Source organism: Capricornis sumatraensis, chromosome 5, assembly GCF_032405125.1.
Source record: "Capricornis sumatraensis isolate serow.1 chromosome 5, serow.2, whole genome shotgun sequence".
Lineage (NCBI taxonomy): Eukaryota > Metazoa > Chordata > Mammalia > Artiodactyla > Bovidae > Capricornis > Capricornis sumatraensis.
Window position 1 is genome coordinate 17998438 of NC_091073.1, and position 25473 is coordinate 18023910.

Consider the following 25473-nt stretch of genomic DNA (forward strand, 5'->3'; position numbering starts at 1 on the left):
ATAGGAAAAGAGAGGTTTAAAAGCATACCCTGTATACATAATGTATAGGTACCAAGCGTCTGCTTAGAGCTGACGCCAAAGCCTATACACCTCCCCATGGTGCCCTCCTCCCGTAATAGTCCTGGATTTCAAAACACAAGAAAGCAGGAATGTAAAAAGAATAGAAAGGCGTAGGCAGCGTAGGCCAGAAATACTATAGCTGATGTCCTTGAAAATCGAATTTTGTGTGCTTTTGGAGATTTCCAGCCTAAGGAGGCAAAGAGAATTTGAGATTGTCATTCTTACTGAGAAGTGGAGTATCTGTGAGGGTGGACTCTTGCATATTTCCTGTTAAGTGTCCCAGGCTTAGAGCAACAAAAGTCTAATTAGAAGCTCAGTTTATTTTATTTTTACATTTATTTATTTTTAATTGATGACTGCTTTACTGTATTGGTTTGCTTTCTGTCATACCTCAATTTTTAAATTTTCCATCTGCCTGTGACTCTGGCACACATGGTCATCCCCAGGGACTTTGTAAGAGTGGGTATGTACTGGCCATGTGGACTCACCTCGCCCTGCCCAGGCATGAGCGAGGTGTCTCTTTACTGCCAAATTCTAGGGTGTGACTGTAGCCAGGTAGTAGATTCAGCATCTTTAAGAGTGGCATTCACAGAAGGCCCAAGTTACTTTTCCTGAGAGATTGTAAAAGGATCTGACTGAAGCAATTTCACGTTTAAACTCCTGCTAAGAATGCGGGGAGGCTTCCCTGGGGGCTCAGATGGTAAAGAATCTGCCTGCAATGTGGGAGGCCTGGATTTGGTCCTTGGGCTGGGAAGATCCCCTGGAGAAGAGAATACCCACTCTAGTTCTTGCCTGGAGAATCCCATGGACAAGAAGCTACAGTCCATGGGTCTCAAAGAGCTGGACATGACTGAGTGACCAACACTTTCACTTTCAAGAACGTGTGTATACATTTAAGCTGGTGAATAGAATATCATTAACACAGGTGTAGCAAGAGACAAAATAAGTCCGAGTTTACTAAAATACTATTTTTTTTACCAAAATATCCTTAAGATGTACTGAGTGATAAGGAGCCAGGGTATATTTTGTGTGTCTTGGCACAGATTCCCTCCTGCCCCCCAACCCCAATCTCCAAATTGTCTTCTCTGGCAAAGCACTGCAACCTCCTTCTTAAGTTCTGAGCAAAATCGCCCTCCAGTTTTAACTGTTACTCATGCTTCATGGAATTGATTAAAGTCCTGTTCAAAGTCCAAAAGAAGTTTGAAAGTACATTTCCTGTTACTGCCATGCGTGCGTCTTAGTCTCTATTAATGGCTTTTCTGGACATTAGCACATGATGGGTTAAAAGTATGTTTATGCTGGCATCAAACTCTTGCTGGCTTTTTTTCTTTTTTTTTAAAGCAAGATAGTATTTTGCAAACTTTTAAAAGAGTCTCTAGCAGATACGATCATGGCGCCATTCACACAGCTGCGTGGTAGGCAGGGCTGTGTCAGCACTTCCATAGGAACCCTGAATTTCAGGGATTTATTACTTAGCCATAAACATTTGCTCTGGGCTGAAACTTGACATACACGGTTTTAAACCAGGGAACACATTTTTGAGAAATCTGGCCTTTTTTAGAATTTAAAAAAGAGTGCTGAGGGGAAGATGGGGAAAAAAAAAATCTGTGCTCACTAGCTTTTGACATTTTTGCCCATGTGACATCAAAATGCATTAAACAGTAAAGAAATGTAGGTTCAATTTATTACTCTTCCCACTTTTTTTTTTTTTTTCACAAAAGAGTTGGGAAAAGCAGCAAGTACCTTTTAGCTTTTAATCAAATTTTAGGAAATTTCTGTATGTGAGTGCCCTAGTATTTTCATGTTTAGAAATTTAAAACAACAGAATCAGAAACTTAGCTCTTGTAATTGCACATTAACTCATAAACCTCACATTAACGTCAGAGAAGGGCATCATTCTTTATTCAGTTTGGTTTTTCTTACTCTTATTTTTGAACTGATTTCACTGTAAAATTCTCCAAGAACCACTGTGCCTACTTAATCTGATTTAATATTTAAGTTATGTGGGTTTACTTACTTATTTTTTAACCTTTTAGATATATTTTTGAAAACTATTTAAAAGATGTAATTTCTACATTGAAGTTTAAAGCTACCTCATTGAAAAAAGCATTTCTGAAATGGAGATTTTGAAAATTACTTTTGACCTAAAATGAGGTTGTATAATATTCGATTTAAATTGTGGATTTCACTATGGATTTTACATTTTTACAGGAAACAAAAAACCCAGGAACTCTAGACATCAAAAGATATAGTGTATAGTAAAGAGAGTAAATAAAAAAGAAACTGAAAAAATGCACATTCAGGTCAATAAGAAAACTCAAGAAAGCATAGCAAATAGGATAGGATCACTATGAGAAACACATAAAAAAAGTATTGTCATATACAAAACCAAGACAAATTAGTATTTTAGTAATAAAAAGAATAAAAAATAGACCCTAAAAAAAATTCATACTAAAGTTTAATTTTTCAGGCTATGAATTCATAGAAATTGGGCAGTTTTCTAAACTTTGAATTTTATGACTCTAGAGCTTTGTTTTCATACTTCTTATTCAAGCTGAATGTAACTGTTCGGGTAAAGTTCGGTAAGTTTGAAATCGGTCCTGTTATTTGGATTATATGAAAGTAATAACCACGTCTTCTGCTTTTCCTGAAGAATCTTTATTTCTTACGAAAGATCACTCTAAATGCATAAAATATTGCCAGCTCTTGGCAGAAATAGTCCATGTTGCAAAAACAAACAACAAAACCTGCTATAATAGCACTTTCTGCTTAACTTGTAAGAAAAAATCAAACATTGCTGTTGTCCTTGTTTTTCTCTGGCATGCCTGTGGTTATTAATTCCCATCTTTTCATGCAGTGAAGATGTTGAAAACAATTCTTTAGGTTCCAGGGATAGGGGAAAACTGAAGTAACGGAAACTTCAGGGAGAATTTGAGGTCTATCCTAGAGTCAGACTGTTATGGTTCAAGTTGTTTATGCTTATAGTTTAAATTTTGTGGACTCCATTAATACACTGATTTTCTTCTCGTGAAATACAGTGTCTGGAGAGGTTTTATCTCCTGAATACTGATATTGGTTATGGTTCCTGGATAGTCCATTCTGTTTTCATTACATTGTAATAAAACATCAGTTTAAAGATTCTTAAATATGAGAGGTTTGGGGTCTTATCAGACATAACTATGGCTCTATTTAACTCCTAAGTTGAATATTGTTTATGACTTTTAAAAAGTACTCATCTGTTATTTTGTGCTAACAAATCATGCCATTTGATCTCTGTTAGACATCAAAGCTTAATATAAAATATGTTCTTTGTTTTGGTTCTGTAGCAATTTAGTTTCAACCCAAATATTGTATTGTCAAACATAATATGTGGAGAGGCTCCTGCTTCACTTACCTGAACTTGGCTTCTGCAAATACACTTTGATCAGCCGTTTAGGTTTCTTTTAGAGAAGAAGTTGTATGTCTTTAAAGCTGAGATCAAAATGACAATAAACTACTGGGGAAAAAATTACAGAAAATTACACAGGAACTATTTTTTATTCAAAGTAATGGACCTGTAAGGAAAGATACAGGTGGAATAAAAGTAACTCTAAAAGATAAGCAGAATAGAATAGATATTTTTAAAATATAAAAATAGGAATAAAAGGGAAAAAATTCCTATTTCTCTGAGTAATTTCAAGTGTGTTTCAAGTCATTCATCAGCCGTGACTAAAGTCAAATGAAGCTTTTTAAAATAAAACATTCTTCTTGACCTTGTAGTATTCTAGTTTAGTGATGCTTATTTATGTAGCAGTAATGACCAGAGATTGAAGGCAAAAGGAGAAGAGGGCAGCAGAGTATGAGATGGTTGGATGGCATCACTGACTCAATGGACATGAACTTGGGCAGACTCTGGGAGATAGTGAGGGGCAGGGAGGCTTGGTGTGCTAGCGTCCATGGCGTTGCAAAGAGTTGGACATGACTGAGCGACTGAACAACAACAACTGATTATTGAATGCTCAACTATTTGCTGAGCTTCCCCAGTGGCTCAGCAGTAAAGAATTCACTGGCAGTGCAGGAGATGCAGGAGACGCAGGTTCGATCCCTGGGTCAGGAAGATCCCCTGGAGGAGGGCATGGCAACCCACTCCAGTATTCTTGCCTGGAGAATCCCTTGAACAGAAGAGCCTGGCGGGCTACAGTCCATAGGGTCGCAAAGAGTTGGACACGACTGAAGCAGCTTCGAATGCATACAACTATTTGCTAGTGTATTTATTTTTAACTCTTAAAGCAGACTTGAAGTTTGGGTATCATTGCCTCATTTTATAGATAACACTGCTGCTTAGAGAGCTTTTATTGATTGAAGAATCCAAGTTAGCAAATGGCAGGTCAATTTTATAGAGTTCTGGTTATTTATGGTTTACACACAGCCTACCTCCCTATTTCTCAAACCAGTGTCTGTGTAGCGTTTCTCAGCAGATGTTGATGGAGGTTCTTATAGAGTCCCCGTGTACACAGGCGTATTTGGGACTCTGGAGATTTCAGCAACAAAGAAATCCCTCTGCCTCTTAGAATCGCTGGGGTGAACTGTATTTGGAGATTACCTTCTGCTTAGGGGATGAATCATGTTTTTGTTATAACATCACCTGGAGAGCATTTTATAAGGTGTGAGCCAACTACGTCATGATCATTCAAGGTTCTTGTTCAAATACAGACTTTGGGAGTCTGTCTAGACCCTCTTTCATTTTGATTTGGGGCAGAGGAGGGCAGGCCAGAATGGGGGAGACATTCTGAACATTACAGGTTTGAGACCTACTTCCATGGCTCTGCAAAAAGACTTCCCTGTGCCTTCTTTTATTTCTCTTATCCAGTGGGTCACCAGCTCTAATAAACTGTACAAGAATCTGCTCTCTTTCAGTCCTTACTTGCACTGGTTAAGTTTAAACCCCCATTGTTTCTTTTGTGAACTATTACCATATATTCCCAATTGGTCTCCCCATTTTTTTTCAGGGAATAACTTCTTATGTTGGAGTGTACTAAATTAACAGTGTTGTATTACTTTCAGGTGTACAGCAAAGTGAGTCCTTTATACATATACATGTATCTATTCTTGTTCAGATTTTTTTGCCCATTTAGGTTGTTCCATAATATTGAGCATAGCGCCCTGTGCTATACAGTAGGTCCTTGTTCAAGGCAGTGGCTTCAAGATACCATTAATCAAGTCAAATAACTCTTCCATAAAACCTTATGCTGCAGGTGACTGCACCTAAATGATTCCTCTGATCATGTAGCCAGGTGGACATTGGTCCTAGTTATGGGGATGGTTGTGGAAGTGTTTGGGAAAGGCTGTGGGTGAGTGATTCCACCCAGGGACCTTTAATGCACTGCCCTCCTCCTGAAGTTTAAATTTCAGGAGCTTCTGATCCTACTAGAAGAATAATCAATCAAACACTTATTGAAGTCTCTCTGCACGGAAGTTGAAATGGAGTTCCTGAAGAGCCACAGTGGTTCAGCTGACAGTTTCTGCCCTTAGGGATTTCTCATTCTGGAGGAGTTCCTAACGCTTCGTTTATAGGTTTATGTAAACTTTGCTACTGAAGGAACAGTTTCTGTAACCTAATCCTGACTCCGAGGTGAGCCGACTTTCAGACACTGTGACATATTGCTAGTTATTTAGTCTCTCTTGGCCTCATTTTGTATCTTCAGATTAAGTTTTATATGATTAATCATGCTGGAAAGTAAGGCTTAAAAACAATTGTGAGGTATCTTATAGCATTTATTTGTTTCATGTGTTTGTTTAAAAGCAGAAGATATCTTGGGCAAAGGTGGGTTGGCAAGGACATGCTTTAGTTTTTGAGGGGAATTTATATAACAGTCTATCAACCTTATCAAGCAATTATCTAAAATAAAGTGAATTTATCAGTAGAAAGAGGCAAGGTGCTATCTGAATCGTATTATGAAAGTGAAGTTGCTCAGTTGTGTCCGACTCTTTGCGACCCCATAGACTGTAGCCTACCAGGCTCCTCCCTCCATGGGATTCTCCAGGCAAGAGTACTGGAGTGGGTTGCCATTTTCCCTCTCCAGGGGATCTTCCCGACCCAGGGATCGAGCCTGGGTCTCCAGCATTCCAGGCAGACGCTTTAACCTCTGAGCCACCAGGGAAGTGTATTATAGATAGTTCTTAATTATTTGGTAAGTGCAGCTTAACCATAGCTTTACAACCTAATATACATGGTTTTACAGATTTCTCTACTATATACTATTTGAGCTGTTTTTCAAGTTCAGTTCAAAAGAAAGTAACATTCAGAACTGATTATTAAAACACACAATCATCTTCATTTGTAATATTTGTTCAACTCTTATGACATCTTTTTGTAAAGCTGGCAATGAAGACATCTGCAAAAAACCTTTGGTGTGAATTTAAGAGTAATTTAGAATTAATGTTAACAATGGCTTATTTTACTGTGTCCTATTTCTCTTTTGATAAACAATGTCTTTCAAGAGTTGGACTCCTCTTGAAATGTTTTAATTATCCTTTTTGGTTTTTTTTTCTTGCTCAACAATCTCTTTCACATAAAAAAGCTCCCCCAAGGGAGCTGACAGAGGAAGAAAAACAGCAGATCCTTCACTCAGAGGAGTTCCTCATCTTTTTTGATCGGACAATACGGGTAATTGAGAGAGCCCTGGCAGAAGACTCCGATATCTTCTTTGACTACAGTGGTCGAGAATTGGAGGAAAAAGACGGGTTAGTTTCTTGTGTGCAGTTAAAAAAAAATACTGTGATAAGTTATCTGTTGCTTCTGAACTCATTTATGTTTTGAGTAGGCAAGTTGCAAGCCTGACAAATCAGAAGAGACTGAAATTCCAGAGCTGATCTTGCTGAACAGCTCTGGCTAAGGGCTTTGGTTATGATTTCTGGCTTAGAGTTTCCCTGTAATTATCATGTGCTTCGGTGAAATGCTTTTGAACTTGATATCTGGGGGACAGTCCAGGTGATAGAGACTGGTAGAGTCATGTACATTGTCCTCTGGGAAAACATCCTTATAAGCAGTGAGAGGAGATTTACGTTATATCCAGGAGGTCTAGTTTTGATGTCTAAGCAAACAGGAAGCTGAGGAAAATAAACATGAGATCCAGGAGAACCTTAACTGATGTGCAAGGCAACAAACAGAGACTGGCAACTTTTTCCTCTCTTGATACCGTAAGATTATGTATATATGCCTTTTAGGAAACACATGTGCAAGCATATATTTACAGATTAAAAAAAAAACCTGTCTATAAAACTATGGCCGCAAGCAACTTGCCCTGTGACTTCAGCAAGTGTATTGTCAACCATCTTCACGTAGATAATAGGAGGCACTTTATGAGCTTTGTAAAGAGACAGAACTGATGCTTAGCCACCAATTTCTCTTGGCCAGGAACAATATGAAAAGATGAGATCACCTGTCGTTTTCATCAGACCTGACATTTACTACTTCTAAAATTCAAATACATTGTCAAAGGCCGACCTATCGTCACTGAAGATGCTCAAGGCCATGTAAACAGGTTCAGAAGGGAGTTCTGAAAATGTTCGTAACTGTTGATAGCATTGATAGACTATATCAAAGAGACAGTGGTTTGAATATACATGGTATATTTGTTTCATTTTAAAAAGCCATTACTCTCTGGCTCCCTTAATGTTCTGAGTCCTGTTTCCCTCTGGGTGCCTGGCACAGTATTATCTTGGGTGTATGTACCTCTTGGGGCTTCCCAGGTGGCGCTAGTGGTGAAGAACCCGCCTGCCGATGCAGGAGATGCAAAAGACGTGGGTTTGATCCCTGGGTCGGGAAGATCCCCTGGAGGAGGAAACGGCAACCTACTCCAGTATTCTTGCCTGGGGAATCCCGTCGACAGAGGAGCCTGGCGGGCCACAGCAGTGGGGTTGCAGAGAGTCAGACACGACTGAGTGACTGACACTATCCTTACTTGTCTGAGTTTGCAGTGGTGGAGCTGAGGCAGAGTTAGCTAGGGGAGAAAAAGTCATAATAAGTTAGCTCTGTGGACCCCAAATACCTAGCCAGAGATCAAGTCACCCAATCGGACAAGTGGTACAGGGTGCAAGGCAATGGAACAGAAGAAAGAACAGAAAATAAGGTGAGTGGGGAGGAATTCCTGAACTGAGGCCCGAGGAGTCTAGATGGCTTTTTATGTGGATCCAGTAACTGCTGACGCAGACCCAACTTAAGTATGACCCAACTTAAACACGCAGTCTTGTGGAGGAAATGTATGATCACTGCAGAGTTCTTCAGAGGATGGTCTGTGGCTAGTTGAATATCAGCCAAAAAAAAAAATCAACACTGGCCAGAATGTAATCCTCTCCCACCAGGATGCTGTTTTGGTCTATGTTAAGTATCTACAATGTTTGGGGAATCCCTCACCCTGCCCACCCCCCAGCAGGCCTGTCTCGCGGTGCAACTTTTCACTTGCTATTGCACAAGGAGGCAGCCCGCTACAGTAAACCAGAAATTATAGGTAAAGTGAAACATGCGTACACTTCTGGTCTAAGGCCAAATAAGTTGACACGGATATCAAAGAATCTCGCAGTGTGCTGTGCTTTCTTGAAAGCTGGGAGATGTCTTGTAAACTCTGCTCCAAGGCAGAACGTTTTAGGGGGAAGAGAATGCTTTAGAACTGGTCAGGATGGGAACCTGAAACAAAATTGACATTTCACACCAGGCTTGGAACAACATGTGGAAACCTTATCTGGGCCAGGTAAGAGAGAACTTTGCATGAAGGAGACCGCCTTTAGTGGTCATTTGTGATCAGCGTTTGCTCTCTAAATTGATGCTTTGGCTTCAGAGTATTGTGTGCCATGCTCTTGCCATTTGGTTCTTTCAATATGAGCAGTAGAGATGGAATCCCATTTTGAGGCATCTTATTTGTCTTTGATCTTTAAACCCTCCTAGGGACGTCCAGGCTGGAGCCAACCTTTCTTTCAGTCGTCAGTTCTACGATGAGCATTGGTCCAAGCATCGAGTCGTCACTTGTATGGACTGGTCTCTCCAGGTAAGAATTGTTGTTGGGTCGGGACAAACTGGACTTGTGTTCTCATGGCATTTGTATTACAAAAAATAAGAGAGAATTGCCTCGCTACTTTGGATGTGTTCACTGACCCGCAGTTTTCTTGTATGCTTATGGTTTTCTTTCTCATTTTGCTGAAGTTTCAGTTTAAATTTGCACTCTGCTATTCATATCCATTGAGTACTTACTCTATGCCAGGTACCAGCCCAGGAGCCAGGCCATTCTTTCCATGAAACCATTCTCACTAAGGTCGCCAGTGTTTTGTCAAATCCTGTGGATATGTTTAAGCCTTCATCTACCCTGACCTCTCTTTGTCACCCAGCTTTGTGGACTCTCTCAAACCTCTAAAAATATTCTCCTTCCACTGATTTCTACAACTCGACTCTCTTCTAGTTCTTGAACTCCCCTAAGACTTATTTTTTCTTCTTCTACCCCTGTGATCCTCCTGATCATGCTCTCATTCTCTCTTCTGGACACGCTGTCTGTGGGAAGGGATCTCTTCCCCTGCTGTTGATTCAGCCATCACATGGGCAGCCTTTTTCTATCCCCGCCCAAAATCCCTCCTGAATTCCACTTTACACCCCAGAGAGACAGATCCATTCAGGTGTCCCATAGAATGGCAGATTCATCACTAACTCATTATTTCCACACATCTAAAGTCCTTTTTTGCCTACTCTAAACCCTGACTATTTACTGGAAGGATTGATGCTGAAGCTGAAGCTCTAATGCTTCGGCCACCTGATGCAAAGAGCTGACTCATTGGAAAAGACCCTGGTGCTGGGAAAGATTGAGGGCAGGAGGAGAAGGGGGTGACAGAGGATGAGACGGTTGGATGGCATCACCGACTCAACGGACATGAGTTTAGGAGGTAGTGTAGGACAGGGAGGCCTGGCATGCTGAAGTTCATGGGGTCACAAAGCATCAGACATAACTTAGCAACTGAGCAAAAACAACAATTCTGTGTTAAAGCCATCACAACATACTCAGAGGCCTAAAAAAACCTTTCATCACTAACATTAAAAACTTCCTCTCCTTTATCTCCCAGACTTACTCGGTCACGAGGGCTGTCCATTTCTCTACTCCTATATTCCTTATCTTACACCTGTCGTATTGCTCATCTTCTCATGGTCCTTCTGCACCCAAACTTGTCCACCTACCGTTTTCTATCTAGACATCTAGCCAAATAATCTTTCTAAAATACGGATCTGATCACTTTACTCCCTGGATTAAAACTCCCTGTTGCCTGTAAGAGAAAAAAAAAAAAAAAAGGCAAACTAAACTCCCTAGTGTGGCATTCCTAATGAAAGCACTCAACTCCCTAGTGTAACGTTCCTAGGGAAAGCAGGCAGATTTACCAAAAGCCAGTTTGCTGAATGGCCAACTCACTTAGTGTGTCACTTACCCAGCAGTGAGAAGTTACATAATGCACATCGAGGCACACAGCTGAACTGCGGCGAGGGCAGGATATGAACTCCGGTGATCTAACTCACGAGCCTGTGCTCTGGGTGGTCATGCCGTGTTCCCTCCTGTAATGACAATGATATAACAGCAATGAGGGAGCTAGGGACGATGGATACTGGGCACTTATACACAGCACATCTTCTTCCTTTTAATCTGTGCTTTTATTGGGAACAGTAATCATGGCTAGCTTCTTTCTCTCTTTTCCCATTGTGGCTTCACTGGGTCTTCACTGTGGTGGGTGCCCGGGCTTGTCTAGTTACAATGCTCAGGCTTCTTGTTGCAGAGCATGGGCGCAGGCTCAGTAGTTGAGGCACACAGGCGTCTTGAGTTACAACACGTGGGCTTAGTTGCTCCCAGGCACAAGGGATCTTAGTGTTCCAACCAGGGATTGAACCCACATCCCCTGTATCAGAAGGCAGATTCTCAGCCACTGAATCACCAGGAAAGTCCCCATGGCTAGCTTTTAATTTGTGCTTCTTATATGCTAGGCTCTGTGCCAGCTACTCCAAAGGCATTATTTTATTTCACCCTCGTAACATCAAGCTTCTTGGGTGGCGCTGGAGGTAAAGAACCCGCCTGTCAATGCAGGAGACTTAAGAGATGCAGATTTGATCCCTGGGTCAGGAAGATTCCCTGGAGGAGGGCACGGCAACCCACTCCAGTATTCTTGCCTGAGGATTCCCAGGGACAGATAAGCCTGGCGGGCTGAGAAGTCAGACAAGAGGTTCTAAGTGCTGAATGACGTAGGGCTGATAGCAGGTGCTTTCAGGGTTCAGTGAGATCGGAGTCTGTGCCTCTTGTTGGACAGGGCGTCTTAGAAGACTAGGATTAGAGAAAGGGAGGGGGGAAGAGAGTGTTCCCGGCAGAGCAGTGAGGCGGATGATGTGAAGAGCCCCATGTGATCGTGCTGGGGAACAGAACACTGAAGAGGAATGCAATCCCCCGCAACCAGACTGTCAACAGCCACAAAGTGGGCGAGTGTTTGCTCCTCTCGAATCTCCCCTTACATCCGAACAAGAGAGCACGCGGGGCACAGTCGTGCAGAGGCTGATGCAGGCAGGGGTGTACCCAGCCACTTCCTGCCAGCCGGCGCATGGGTGGTCTGTAAGCACGCTCGGTTGTGTGTGCAGAAATCAGATCCAAGGTGGAGGAAACACTTAGTGCGGCTCATTCACTTGTTCACAGTCTGGAGATTACACAGGAACCTTATCTGACACATTGCTCTAGGGCAGCTTTTACTGAGTCCCTGGGTCTGCTGATAACGCTCCTGGAGGAGGTGGTGGGACCCTCGCAGGTAGGGCTGGTCCCCACCTGGCCTCGGCATGGGGTGGACATCTACTTGTTGCCCACAGGGAGATGCATCTCCACACAGGATCTTGTGTATTGTTCGTGTTGCTGAAAGTGAAACTGGAAAGGGCAGAAGTTCTGCCATAGAGACTCTATATCGGTTTTCCCCCATTTTTGTGTAATCTGTCATCTGCAGTGTGGGGAAGGGGTTTGCAGTTCTGAAGACTGTATTTTATATGAAGCATAAGAAAAAGGAATGAGAATCCTTAGTTCCAGGGTAGCATTGACATATATACACGCCGATGTATGCAATAGGTAGCTAGCAGGAAGCTGCTGTATAAGACAGGGAGCTCAGCTCCAGGATCTGCGAGGATAAAGGGGTGGGTTGGGGTTGGAAGGGAGGCTCTAGAAGGAAGGGCTAAATGTATACATACGACTGATTCATGTTCTTGTACGGCAGAAACCAACACGACATTGTAAAGCAATTATCCTCCAATTAAAAATAAATTTTAAAAAAGGATAATAAAGAAATTTGATGAACACAACACCGAAGAACCCCTAGTTCCTACATCCTAACAATTTAGTGGAGTTCAAAGGACCAAGTTTACATACTTATGGGATGAAGAGACTTTCTGAGTAAATCTATGTGGAATCCCGTGATGTTCAGAAAGAGGAAAAGGACAGAGGCATAGTCTTCGAGCCCAGTAGAGACGTGTGTACTTATGAGTGCCAACAGAATGGGGGAGGAAGAAACCATAAGATTCCTCATAGCTTCGCTCTGAGCTCCTGGATCAAAGGTCTCCTTGGTCTTCTTCCTAAACAAGAACACTTTGCCTTGGCAATATCTGCAAAATAGCCCCCAGTCATTATCTCCTGAAGGACATTGGGGCACTTGGGGAGTTATGTCAACTTTGCTGTTCATCAGATATTGTTTAACAGAGGGAGTCAATAATACTGTCCGCATTCAACATGACAGATTTGGCAGTTGTATACAGAACCAGATTTATGAGCTTTCTCCCACCCTGTGTATTCCTCTCACGTGTGATTTGCATCCTCTCACCTTGGAGTCATTCAGGATACAAACACAAGTCATCTTTTTTATTGAAGTGTAGTTGATTTGCAATGCTGTGTTACTTTCCGATGTACAGCAAAGTTATACATATATGTGTGTGTTCTTTTTTCTGTTATTTTTCGTTGTGGTTTATCGCAGGATATTGAACACAGATCCCTGTGCTATACAGTAGGACTTCATTGTGTATCCATTTTATGCATAATAGCTCACATCTGCTAGCACCAACTTCCGTCTATTCCTCCCCCACTTCCCCTTCACCACGCCCCTCTTCAAGTAATCTTTGATAGCTCATTTAATTGCCAAACCCAGTCAAATTTATGGTAGCAAAAAGACCCCCACTGTCACCAATTCAAATCTACTTACATGTGGAATTGATCCCTACTGTATGTCATGCCATCATCTTCTTGCTTGTATCAGCAAATAGCTTCCTATCTGGTCTTCCTGCCTCAGTTCTCTACACTGTTGAATCATTAAGTACTTTTTCCAGGTTACTATTTGTAAGGATTACCTGTTTGCTCTCAGTGTCACCTTGAGCAAGTCACCTGACTTCTCTTGGCTTAAGTTTTCTCATTCCCAAAATAGTCATCAAACCTCACTCCCGTGCTTATTGTGAGTATTAAATGAATTAATGTACTTTAAAAGCTTAGACTTTAATAAAGTGTCTAGTATAGTAAAAGTGCTCAATAAAGGTGGCATAGTAGTGAAAGTAGTGGTCTAATTAGAAATATTAGCAATTGCAGAGGATGACTCCCAGCATAAAGTCTAAAATCATTAGCCTGTATTCAGTGACTTCTGTGAGAATGTCTTGAAGCATCTCCAGCCCTTTAATCTTTTTCATCTCTTCGCCTAGCTTGCCTCCCAGCCAGGTGCTATAACCTCACTGTTTTCTGAATGTGTTCTCTATTGCATTAGTTCAGAAAAATTTACCCCTGGCTACCTTCAGCAAAGAGGGAAATTTATTCTAGTCACTAGAGTACTCAGGGAATCCACGGAAAAGACAAAGAACTGGGACTCAGGAGTATAAATCTGGGCAGCTTGAGAGGCTTCACCAATAGAATGCTGTCATTACTTGATTCATTTGCACCCCAGGGAGTCTCTGTCTCATTTCAAAATTTACAGTGACCAAGGTAGAGAATATGATTGCCCAAGCTGGGATGAATGAATTATCCCTGGGGAGTTTGACATCTGTGTATTGAGGTAGTTTCCAAGGATTGGGACAATTATTGTGAACCAGGCCGATACCCAAGAGAAATCTCTGGCATCAGTATTTGTACCCTTGTCTATACTCTTCTATCTCTGCTCTCCTAATCACTTTCCTTTGTGACAGGGCCCAGTCAATCTCATTTCTTCTCAGAAGTCCTTTTCAATATCTCTCCCTGGCATACCACATTCCAACTGAAGTGGCTCTTTTATCCTCTGGGCTTTGATAGAACGTCTTTCCTATCTCCATCGTAGCATGCCCTGCTTTTCTATTTGTGTTGCAGTTTTCCATACACATGGCTCACCTCCTCCTACTAAATGGTGAGTGCCTATAAAGCAAAGCATGTTACTGTTGATATTCTCGTCCTGCGTTTTGTTTAATGTTTTCTTATCGTGGTAAAAGTCACATAATATAAAACATACTATTTTACCCATATTTAACTTACAGTTCAGTGGCGCTAAATACATTCACATTGTTGTACAGCTCTCACCATCATCCACCTCCTGAATTTTTCACCTTCCTAAACTGAAATTCTGTCTCCATTAAACACTAAGTCCCTATTCCCCCTCTCCATGCCCCACCCCCTGAAATCTACCAGTGTGCTTTCTGTCTTGTCCCACATTTTACTTATTGAACTGAGTGCCTTACATAGGTTTCCCTGGTGGAAGAACCCGCCTGCAATGCAGGAGACCCGGGTTCAGTCCCTGGATCGGGAAGATCCCCTGGAGGAGGAAATGGCAACCCACTCCAGTATCCTTGCCTGGAGAGTCCCATGGACAGAGGAGCCTGGTGGGTTACAGTCCACGAGGTTGCAAAGAGTTGGATATGACTGAGTGACTAATATACTTTAGTGCCTTACATACGCTTGGGGGCCACTTGAGGCATGCCACGGTGTAAGAGACGTGGTCTTGAAACAAATAGGCTTCAAGCAGGATCTCACTTTGTCATTTATTAGCAACTTAACTTGGAACAAATTCCTTACCCAGTTTCTTACCTGGGGTGCTTTCTCTGTAGAAATGGGAAAACCCGTTGCTTACTTTAGACAACTGCAAGAATCAAGTGAGTGAACATGTCAGCCAGCCCCTTGTTGGATGCATAATGACACTTAAAGCATGTTGGTTCCTTCCTTGCTAGTAAATGTCAGGTTTTATTTTTTTTATAAGAACAAACAGCTTGAGAGCAGATCGGGCAATTTCCGAGTAAAATTCCCCTAGGTTAATTATTAGATAATTCAGCCCTGTGAATAATCACAAACTTCCCAGGAGTTGATATTCTCTTTAAAATAATAATTTTAATATTTCAATAATCATGCAGAGAATGACTACTTTTTTTGTTGGAAAATAAGAAAATATTGATTAGTCATGTTCAAACACATACTAGAGGAGACTTTGAAATCATAAACACTTTCATGACTTAAGAGTTAATCAGTATCTTTAGGCCTTTTGATCCCAGTTATAGAAATTACACCAATAGCATTTCACTGGTATTTGAAAAAAACTCTCCCTGTTTTCTAAAGGGGTTTTAAGCCCAATAATTTTAAGATTTTTTTTTAAAGTGGGAGCCAGCGATGAGACCCAGATGTGAAGCTGTGGGATATTATTCCAGACACATCTGGCTGCTCATTGGCCACTGTGGTAGTGGTGTTGATGTTTATAGAGTTGCCTTTTCCCATGTGACCTAGTTAAACTTCAGATGGACAGTCTGGAGACTTCTGTGTTTATCTGGATGTTAGTTTCTTTGAATGGGCTTTGAATCAAAGGCCTTTCTAAATAGGCCTTTGATTCATCCGCTGAGGAGTGTTTTCTAATAAAGAATGATTACTTCCCCTGGCGGCCACATACATGCGTCTCATTGCAGGCTTATACTTCCTCTGCACCAACTGGTAAGCTGTAACTCTCTGCAGCTTTCTTAAGCTGGGGGAGTTCAAAGAATGAATAAAACACATAGAAGACTCAGGCTTAATTGTTTTTGATAGGGAAAAAAAAGCTGATGTTCAAATTTTTACTGACAAACTTATGTTAAATATATACAGTATAGTGAATAAGAAGGAAAAAACTAAACTACCCATGAGCAAAGAGTGGTATGATCTGCTATAATCCTGATAGTCCTGATAGTATATTTAATGGGGCTGCCGTATGGAAATCCCGGGTAGGAATGACGTTTTCATACAGTGTACTTTAACTCATAAATACTTGCCATGAGATTCAACCTGTTTATTTCTAGCGCTCAACGCAGAGTTCATGTATGGTGAGCAGGTATTTCTACTTGCTGTAGAGTCCTCTTAGTCATTTTACTACTTGAGTTTCTTTCACTTGAGCTTCTAATTGTTGGCATTATTTAACAACAAGGGATTAAAGATAGGATCTTGCTGCTGAGCGCGGAGTCACTAACATAAAAAAGAGTATTTGTAATTCAGTAGATTTTGGCACAAGTTTATCGTGCTAGGACTTACTAGGCCTGGATTCAGAGGTCAATAAAACCAAGTCCCTACACTCAAAAAGCTTACAATCTAGTCGTGGACATAGACCGGGAAAAGCCATAATACAAGTTGACACGTGCCTTAATAGGGGGACATACGTAATGCTAAGGGGGCTGATGAGAGGCAATGAGGGGTGGTGAATGATTAGGTAGGATTAGGTCTGGAGGACTTGACGCCTACATGGAGTCTTAACAAATAAGTTAATGATGTAACCAACACAGGAGAGGCTTTTCAGTGAGAGTGAGTGTCAACTCATGGTACAGAGGCTGTACCTATGAACCTCAGAACTAGCCCAGGGAGGCTGGGTCATAGGTAGGGGTTGGGAGGAAAGGGGGTAGGTTGTAAGAGATTAGGCAGAGAAAGTAGAAGCTAACAGATCGTGTGAGCTCAGTTGCTCAGTCATGTCCAACTCCTTGCAACCCCATGGACTGTAGCCCCCCAGGCTCCTCTGTCCATGGGATTTTTCCAGGCAAGAATACTGGAGTGGGTTGCCATTTCCTCCTCCAAGAACAGATCATGAAGGATCCTAAATGACCTAGATTTTATCTTGAAAGTAATGATGAGCCATTAAGCTTTTCTAAGCAGAGAAATGACTTAGCCAGATACATGTTTTGTAAAGTCATATTGACAAAGGATGGAGACTGGAGTAGGTGAGCGCGGGGCCTGGCAAGCCTAGAAGCAGAAAGTCATTTAAAATGCTGTTGTCTTCATCCAGACAAGAAATTCATTTAGGAGGCTCTGACCTTAAGGATAGAAAGAAGCATACATTTGAAAGGTCTTGAGGAAGTTCTGAAGCAGCATGTAGAGAAGAAAGAGGGAGGGGTAAAAATGAACGTGGAGTGTCTGGCCCAGACAGTCAGTACAAAGTCCTAATGGGAGGAATGTTGAAACAGCTTTTCGTAGAAGGCAACAAGCTCACTTTCCTGTGCATTGCATCTGATGTGTCTATGTACAGCCTTGAGAAATCTCTAGTAGTTGTAAAATAGGCATCTTAGAAGTCAAGCCCAGAGATAAATGTTTGAACATTGTCAGTATATGAACGCTAATTAAAGCTATTGGATGAGATCACGAGGGAAGAATGTGTAAACAGACACCAACAAGAGGACAGAAAACAGCCCCAGCCTCCCATAGGTAGTAGAAGGAACTGTAGAGGCTAAAAACAGTGGTTCAGAAGAGTGGGAGAGAAAGGTGTGATGGAAGCCAGCATAGGAGAGAGGAGGAAGCAGCCCAAACGTCAGATACCGCAGAGGTTCAGCAGTGTGTGTACTTTGATGGTTACTATGACAAGCACATGTGGAATGTTGCGGGTAGAAACCAGATTGCAGTGGGCTGAGACACGAAGTTGGGACTAAGTATGTGCTGTGCTGTGCTTATAATTGCTCAGTCATGTCCAACTCTTTATGATCCCATCAACTGTAGATCAGGCTCCTCTGTCCATGGGATTCTGCAGGTCAAGAATACTGGAGTAGGTTGCCATGCCCTCCTCCAGGGGATCTTCCCAACCCAGGGATCGAACCCATGTCTCCCGCATTGCAGGCAGATTCTTTACCATCTGAGCCCCCAGGGAAGCCCTAGTATACTGGAGTGGGTAACCTATCCCTTCTCCAGGGGATCTTCCTGGCCTTGGAATCAAACCAGTGTCTCCTGCATTGCAGGCAGATTTTTTTTGTCAGCTGAGCTACCAGGGAAGCCCTGGTATTAAGTCTGCCACAGCTTAAAAAGCAAGTACCATTTCAAGTGTGTAATATAGCATGCATCTGTTGCAATAAGAATCTTTCCCTTGTGTTGTCATCTTGGCATAACCCATCCTGTGACTTCTTCCATTTAGTACCCTGAGCTGATGGTCGCTTCCTACAACAACAACGAAGATGCTCCCCATGAACCAGATGGAGTAGCCTTGGTTTGGAACATGAAGTTTAAGAAAACCACACCAGAGTACGTCTTCCACTGTCAGGTAGGAGTCAGCACTGCAAAAATTAACTGACATCTCCCGTGAGGCCAAATATAGCTCGTGCGGCCTTGCATCTGTTTCATGTGGAGAAACAGCACAGAGCTTAAAAACGGAATTGTTGACAATTTTGGAAAATTCCCCCACAGTAACCTAATGTTTTGGGAAAGTGGCCACCCTCTCCAAACAGTTAGGAAGCCTGGTTGGGGACTGTGTGTCATTTTCTTTCTATTTAAAACAGCGCCATGAGGACGAGTTTATAAAGGCCTCGCACTTAGGAAGAAATCCGGGTGTACCACTTCCTCTGCTTAGCAGGAACATATGTTCGCCCACCCACGTGGACATCCGCAGAGCAATAGCATTTCAAGTTCCCTCCTCGCTCTGAAATGCAGTTCCATGCGATTTCGCCAGTTTTAAGTTGACGGGCACCATCTTACTTCACAGATAATAATACTTTGGTAGCCAGTTTAGGGGAAGGTTTAGCACCCTCTTCTTTTGAATTGTTGAGAAATAGAGATGCTGTTGCTGGATTGCAACTAGTTTGGGATGGTTTACTGCTTGTGTCTGCTGACACATTGGTCCACTCCTCCATCTGACACAACACAGGCTGGAAGTATGTAACAACTGCCCTGTTGCCACGGCTCTGCTGAAATAATAGGCCTTGGTAGTGGCCAGTATACCAACCCCTGTATTAATGCCCCTCTCCGATGATTATGCACACGAAAATGCAAACAAACATTCTAGCTCAAAGTTTCAGCTCCTCAGATGTTACAATTCAGAGGTCCTGAGTGACGGATTACTCTGAAAACATATACATCAGTTGAAGAGACTGGGTAAACTTGTTGATATTTGAAAGCGTAGTGCCATTTTATATCTAAGAGCTGAGTATCGTTTTGAACTAAAATATGTTTAGACTTTAGAACATTATCAGATATAATTTGAGGAACAAGGACTGCTGGAACAAAGGTCCTAGCTTCAACCTGATTGAGTAACCTCTAACTCTGACCATGTTTTTCTAATTTGCTATCATAAAAACAACAAGAAGTCCTGGTCTGCATAGTAAATAACCTTTATTTTTTGAACCTTTGAAATGAGAACAGTTTTTTCTTTCTTTCTTTCTTTTTAAGATTATCAAATTTGTCAGTCTGATATGCTCTTTCTGTAAACATAGAAGCACAAAATCCTAATTTTATTCAGTTTAAAGAGTTTTGCTGAATTACCGAGCAAATACTAAAAGGATTAAGGGATAAACAGAAGCACATTAAAAAAAAAAAAAAAACAGCACCATTTGAAGTATTTTGAATAGTGTATAAATCATATACTGAATTTTTTTAACTTTAAGAAGTGACACACTATGTTGTTTTGGTCAGTGTACAAAATGTTTATCATCATCAAAAAAATGTTTATTATTATATTAACTAGCAGTGGGTTGCCTGTGACAATAACAATTTGAGAATGTGGTTAACATTCACAACATTGCATAGTAACAGGTCAGTAGGGACTAATAAGTTGAGTGAAGACACAAATTCCAGAAGGTTTGGGAATTAACTAGAATTTTCAAATTTTCAAATTGTGTTTTCTGACGCATTGACTGAGAAGAACATCCTTTCTTTTCGTCTCCTGCTATCTTTGGGATCATTTATGAAAAGCTTCACCAGAATGCCTTTAACCTTATTTTTACTTGCTTTTTAAATGCTCCAATGTACGTGTTCTGGAAGATATGCTCTTGATTTTTTTTCAAGTCAGAAGTGCTCTTCATATCCTACCAAAAGATACTAAGATATCTCTGTATCCCCCAAATTCTGACTACTATCTTCACTTCATCTGGTGACCAGAAGCTGGCGGGGGGAGTTTCTTGCTTTTGCTCCCTATTTGAGAAATTTCGTACCCAACTCCCTGCCCCTTCTTACCACGCCCCGCCCCCGCCCCCCCCCCCCTACACACACACTTATTCCCTGTGGCTCACTCATTGCTGGGGTCTGCTTCTGAGGTGGTCAGAAGAGCAAGAGTTTTCCCAGGAGGGGATTCACCCGTGTTGAACGTGACACAGCGTGCCCTGGAGAGTACCATCTCTGTTGGGATAGTGACCCATCTTGCCACAGTTGATCTCGATGAAGTTTCAATCACCACCAAGTAAGTAACAGTGGTTGCGGAGGTGCTGTGATCCTGAGTGTGGCTGAGCTGTTGGGAGACCAACGCAGGGTTAACTTGGACACCCAGGGACACACCTTGCACATGACTTGGGGGGTGGAGGTGAGGTGGAGGGAAGGAGTAACAGGACAGTTTGGTTGCCGTGACGTAGCCATGGTAGTTCAGGGGGAATTTGGAGTGGCCACAGGACTAAAACTAGTGACGTGTAGAAGTGTTAGCCGCTCAGTTGTGTCTGATGCTTTGCAACCCCAGGGACTGTAGCCCCTTGGGCTCCTCTGTCCGTAATTCTCCAGGCTAGAATATTGGAGTGGGTAGCCATTCCCTTCTCCATGGGATCTTCCCAACCCAGGGATGAGACATGAGAGAAACCAAACCGTCCACTCACTGACCTCTCACTCTTTGTTACGCCCCTTCAAATCATTAGTAGAGCTTATTTATTGCAGCTGGTCCTCTCTAGATACACTCTCACTGAAATTGGGTAGGTTGAACTTGTTTCCACATTCTCCTGTGATGTTCTAATAGTTCCAAAATTAGTTTGCTTAATAAGAAAGGGGGCTGAGGGTAGGGAGGAGCTGTGAGTGCCTTATGATTGTACTTTTATCAGTTTGGACTAATTGCATTAGCTGGCCATTTCTTGCTGATCTCTGCCAATTCTCCGTGTTTTTGGCAAGTGTATGTAGTTGCAAACAAATCCTATGACTCAGAAAAACATCATCTGGGGCACTAGAAAACAAATGCACAAGATACAGACAGCGGTTCAGTGTTCCTTTGCGAAGACCGGCAGGCTTTTATCCTAATGGTAGAAAGATTGCTGGAGGAAGGCTCATTTCTCTCTGAAAATAGCAAAGCCAAATACCCTCTACTTTCGTGGGCAGTCTTCTGTCTTTACTAAACTGAATTTTTAGTATGGGCTCTGGTTCTGCGTTTTCTATTTTCATTTCAGTAAGAGCCATCCGTACTTGGAAAACATCAGCGGACTCTGCGTGGAAGTCAGTCGCTGGTCCCCGCCACACCGTCTGGCAGCGCTCCTGCCGTCTTCTGTAGTGGCTTCCCCACACTGTCATTAGGTCATGCATCTGACCACCCTGCATTGCTTACCCTGGTGTGGTCTTTCTCTTTTAAAACAGAATGAGTAGAATCAGAAATACAAATCTTAGAATTAGCTGCATTGAGGAAAGTGGAAAAGCTATATTTAGAGGCTTGGCTTTGTCAGAGGTTTTTATTTTTACTTTTTTTTTTTTTTTCCCCCGATTTGGTTTCTTTGTCCTTGGCATTCTCTTCTTATTATCTGACAATGACCTGAAATTGACATAGACCCAAATCGCTCCTGATTTGGGGGTTGGAGCGGGGGAAGCAGAATGTGAAGTGGGGTTCATACCAACTAACCTCATTTGTGCCCGTGTTTAAAATCCTCAGCTGACTTTTTCCGCATCTTCTCTTCTCATTAAGGTTCTATAAAGATTACAGATTGAGATTGCAGGGACAGCTTTAGCCATTCAGCGTCTGGTTCTGCATGAGGTTCTCCCAGGCTGCAGACCTCCCTGGGAGGAGTGATGGGATTGTGGGCTGCTGGTGGGGGCAGTGGACACAGTGGACAGGCAGCTCTGTTCCTGGCTGACCACACTGCTGAGTGACCATGGGGTAGTTGGTGAGGCATTGTCGTCACGTCATAGAAAGGAGACTTCCTCCAACTCTGGTGGAGCTGTGAGGTTTATTGCAATAAACTTGATTTCTTCTCCCATCAACTTTCGTCCCTTCCCTAGCCCAGACTGTGCCATGTAATCTAAATAACAAAACAGCTATAGACACAAAAGATATGCATTAATTTAAAAGAATTTCCCAAGGTCTTTTATGACCAGAAAAGTGTTAGAATTTGACTTACAGATTCTTTTTTTAATTAAGGGAGGGTAACTTCCTTATGGCCTCACTGATTTTTTTTTTAAGTCGTTTTCTAAGCTTTTCAATGTGGAAAGTCGTTGTTGCTCGGTTGTTGTTCTTCAGTCGCTAAGTCATGTCTGACTCTTTTGTGACCTCGTGGACTGTAGCTTTCCAGGCTCCTCTGTCCATGGGATTGCCCAGGCAAGAATACTGCAGTGGGTTGCCATTCCTCCTTCAGGAGATCTTCCTAACCCAGGGCTGGAACCTGCATCTCCTGCATTAGCAAGCGGATTCTTTACCACTGAGCCACCAGGGAAGGAAGCCCTGTTACTCTGTAGAGGTCAGAAAAGAGAAGGGATGAATGAAGAGAAAACAACTATATCCCAATAAATTTGGGAAAAAAAAAAGTTTGACAACTAGGTTATATATTCAATATGAATTCCTGGGCTGACAAATTGAGGGCACATATTAGGTGCTTAGTGACTGGCGAATGAACTCCATGGATAAGGACGGGCCGACGAATGTAAGACCCAGTTTTCAAAGGCAATGCAGGATGGAGAGACCCCAAAGAGCAAACCAGCATCATTGCTTGTATAGATTGTGAGATGCATTTCGAGGTACATAATTGTGGGTAATTAAGGAATTCAGGTGATACAAAGATAGAATTAAACTTTTACACAAAAGATTCCGGTTATAAGGATCAGACAAGAACAGCAGCAGCACAGCAGTGCTATTTAGGGAAAAGTGTCTTTAGGGAAAAGCACACGGTGATAACTCAGTTGGTTAGAATCTGCCTGCAATGCAGGAGACCCCGGTTCAATCCGTGGGTCAGGAAGATCCACTGGGGAAGGGATAGGCTACCCACTCCAGTATTCTTGGGCTTCCCTGGTGGTTCAGCTGGTAAAGAATCTGACTGCAATGCTGGAGATCTGAGTTCGATCCCTAGGTTGGGAAGATCCCCTGGAGAAGGGAAAGGCTACTCACTGCAGTATTCTGGCCAGGAGAATTCCATGGACTGCATGGAGTTGCAAAGAGTCAGACGTGACTGAGTGACTTTCACTTCACTTTCACACGGAAATTTACATGTACTTGCTGAAATGAAATGCAGACACTTGGAAACTCTTCTTTTATGCTAATTGAGTAAGACTGGTCCGACGAGAGAGGCTCGAGCTAGACACTGATTCTTATTAAATCAAACAGCAGGGACTTTTCTTTTTCTGTTTCAACCCAGGAAGCTGGCAGCAGAGAAACTGCCTTGCCAGCGTTCATTCTTTATCTGCCTGCTTTCTAGAATCTTCGCTAAAAATTAACATAAGAAGCAAAACTGGTCATTAGGATACATCTAGGGAGATTATTAGTTATCGGCAGGATTATAACAAATAGATAGTATCAGGGGCAATTCTTCATCTGAAAATCGCATTGAAGGGGCTGTATACCTGACAAGTGGCCAAGCGAGCTATTATTACATGCAAGGGATGCTGTAAAAGAGAGCCCATCTTTGAACAACTTATTTTTAAAGTGTTTCATCTTGCCATGTCATGTTGCAAGTGATCAAGCTGACATTCAGTGTTATTACAAAGCTACCTAAGATTTATTAATGTTTGCTCTGCCCCATTGATGTGCACACAGGTTGGAGGCAGAGAACTCAATTTTGAAGATTTTATTCAGTCCCCTAAATGCCCTTCTCTCTTCTTGCCATGCACTGTGCTAAAACGGTCTGAACTGGGCTTTCTGCAGTTGTGCTTCATCAAGGAATTGCCCAGGAATCATTGGTGCTGTGCAGTGAGCTCCGGGAAACAGCATGAGTGAGGCTTCCAGCCTGTAACTCTGCTTGTCCTCCGCACCCTGCCCCCTGGCCGTTCACTGAGCTCCCAAGAGCTTGGTCTAATGGAAATGAGTGTTACCAGGGGTCTGGCTTGAATGCCCATGGACATCTGTTTACCTCTTAGGATTATTGTGAGGATAAAAGAGATAATATGGAGAAGGAAATGGCAACCCACTCCAGTATTCTTGCCTGGAGAATCCCATGGACAAGAGGAGCCTGGCGGGCTACAGTCTACACGGTCGCAAAGAGTTGAACATGACCGAGCACTGAACACAGTGTGTCCAGGCTGTCATAATAACGTATCACAGACTGGGTGGCTTAAAAAGCAGAAAACAATTTTCTCACAGTTCTGGAGCGGGTAAGTTCAAGATCAAGGTGCCAGCTGTTGTGGTTTCTGGTGAGGACTCTCCCTGACTTACAGGTGACTGCCTTTTAGGTCTGTCCTCATGTAGAGAGAGAGTGTGAGCGAGCTTTTCTCATATTTTAATACCATGATGAGGGCCTCCCCTTTATGACCTCATTTAAACCTAATTACCTCCCAAAGCACCCGTCTCCAGATAGCATCACTCTGAGTTTTAGGACTCCAACATATGAGTTTGAGGAGAACATAATCCCATAGTAATAGGGGAACATGCTTTGAGGAGACAGAAGCATTCTCTTTAAATTTGGTTGTTTCTCTGTTACTGCATGACAGTCCATCTCATTGAAGGACGCTTAAACTTTGGTGTTCTTATTTTCCTTACTTGAGTCTTTTACAAAGAAATCTCACCTTACACATTCATCCATTCATTCAGTCCTCTATTCATACACTTGCAGGGTACCCACTATGGCAACAATAGGCTAGAGTTGAGAAGAGGCCATCCCCTCCTGACAAGAACTCTTCAGTTGGCCCCAGTCCCCCCCCCATGCCCTAATTCCCATCACCTGGCCATCTCCTCTTATTAGACCCCCATGTGTGCTTTTTATATACAAGAGCCAAGTGAAGAGGAAACCTGAGCAGTTACAAAGTTCTACCTTCCCAGCCATTTAAACTTGTTTCATGACTAAATGACGAGATATTTACTGAGTCCTAG

The 25473-nt window shown here is 42.3% G+C and overlaps 1 protein-coding gene across 4 annotated transcripts in view; it reads left to right on the plus strand.

Moving 5' to 3' along the window:
• The window catches only part of DYNC1I1 (dynein cytoplasmic 1 intermediate chain 1), a 322279-nt gene that overhangs the window by 174300 nt on the left and 122506 nt on the right, over positions 1 to 25473 (plus strand). For all 4 annotated transcript variants that reach the window (XM_068972507.1, XM_068972509.1, XM_068972508.1 and 1 more), the window contains 3 exons: positions 6621 to 6783; positions 8984 to 9083; positions 18427 to 18552. In XM_068972507.1, coding sequence (XP_068828608.1) covers positions 6621 to 6783; positions 8984 to 9083; positions 18427 to 18552 — 389 coding nt within the window. The remainder of the gene's footprint in view (positions 1 to 6620; positions 6784 to 8983; positions 9084 to 18426; positions 18553 to 25473) is intronic.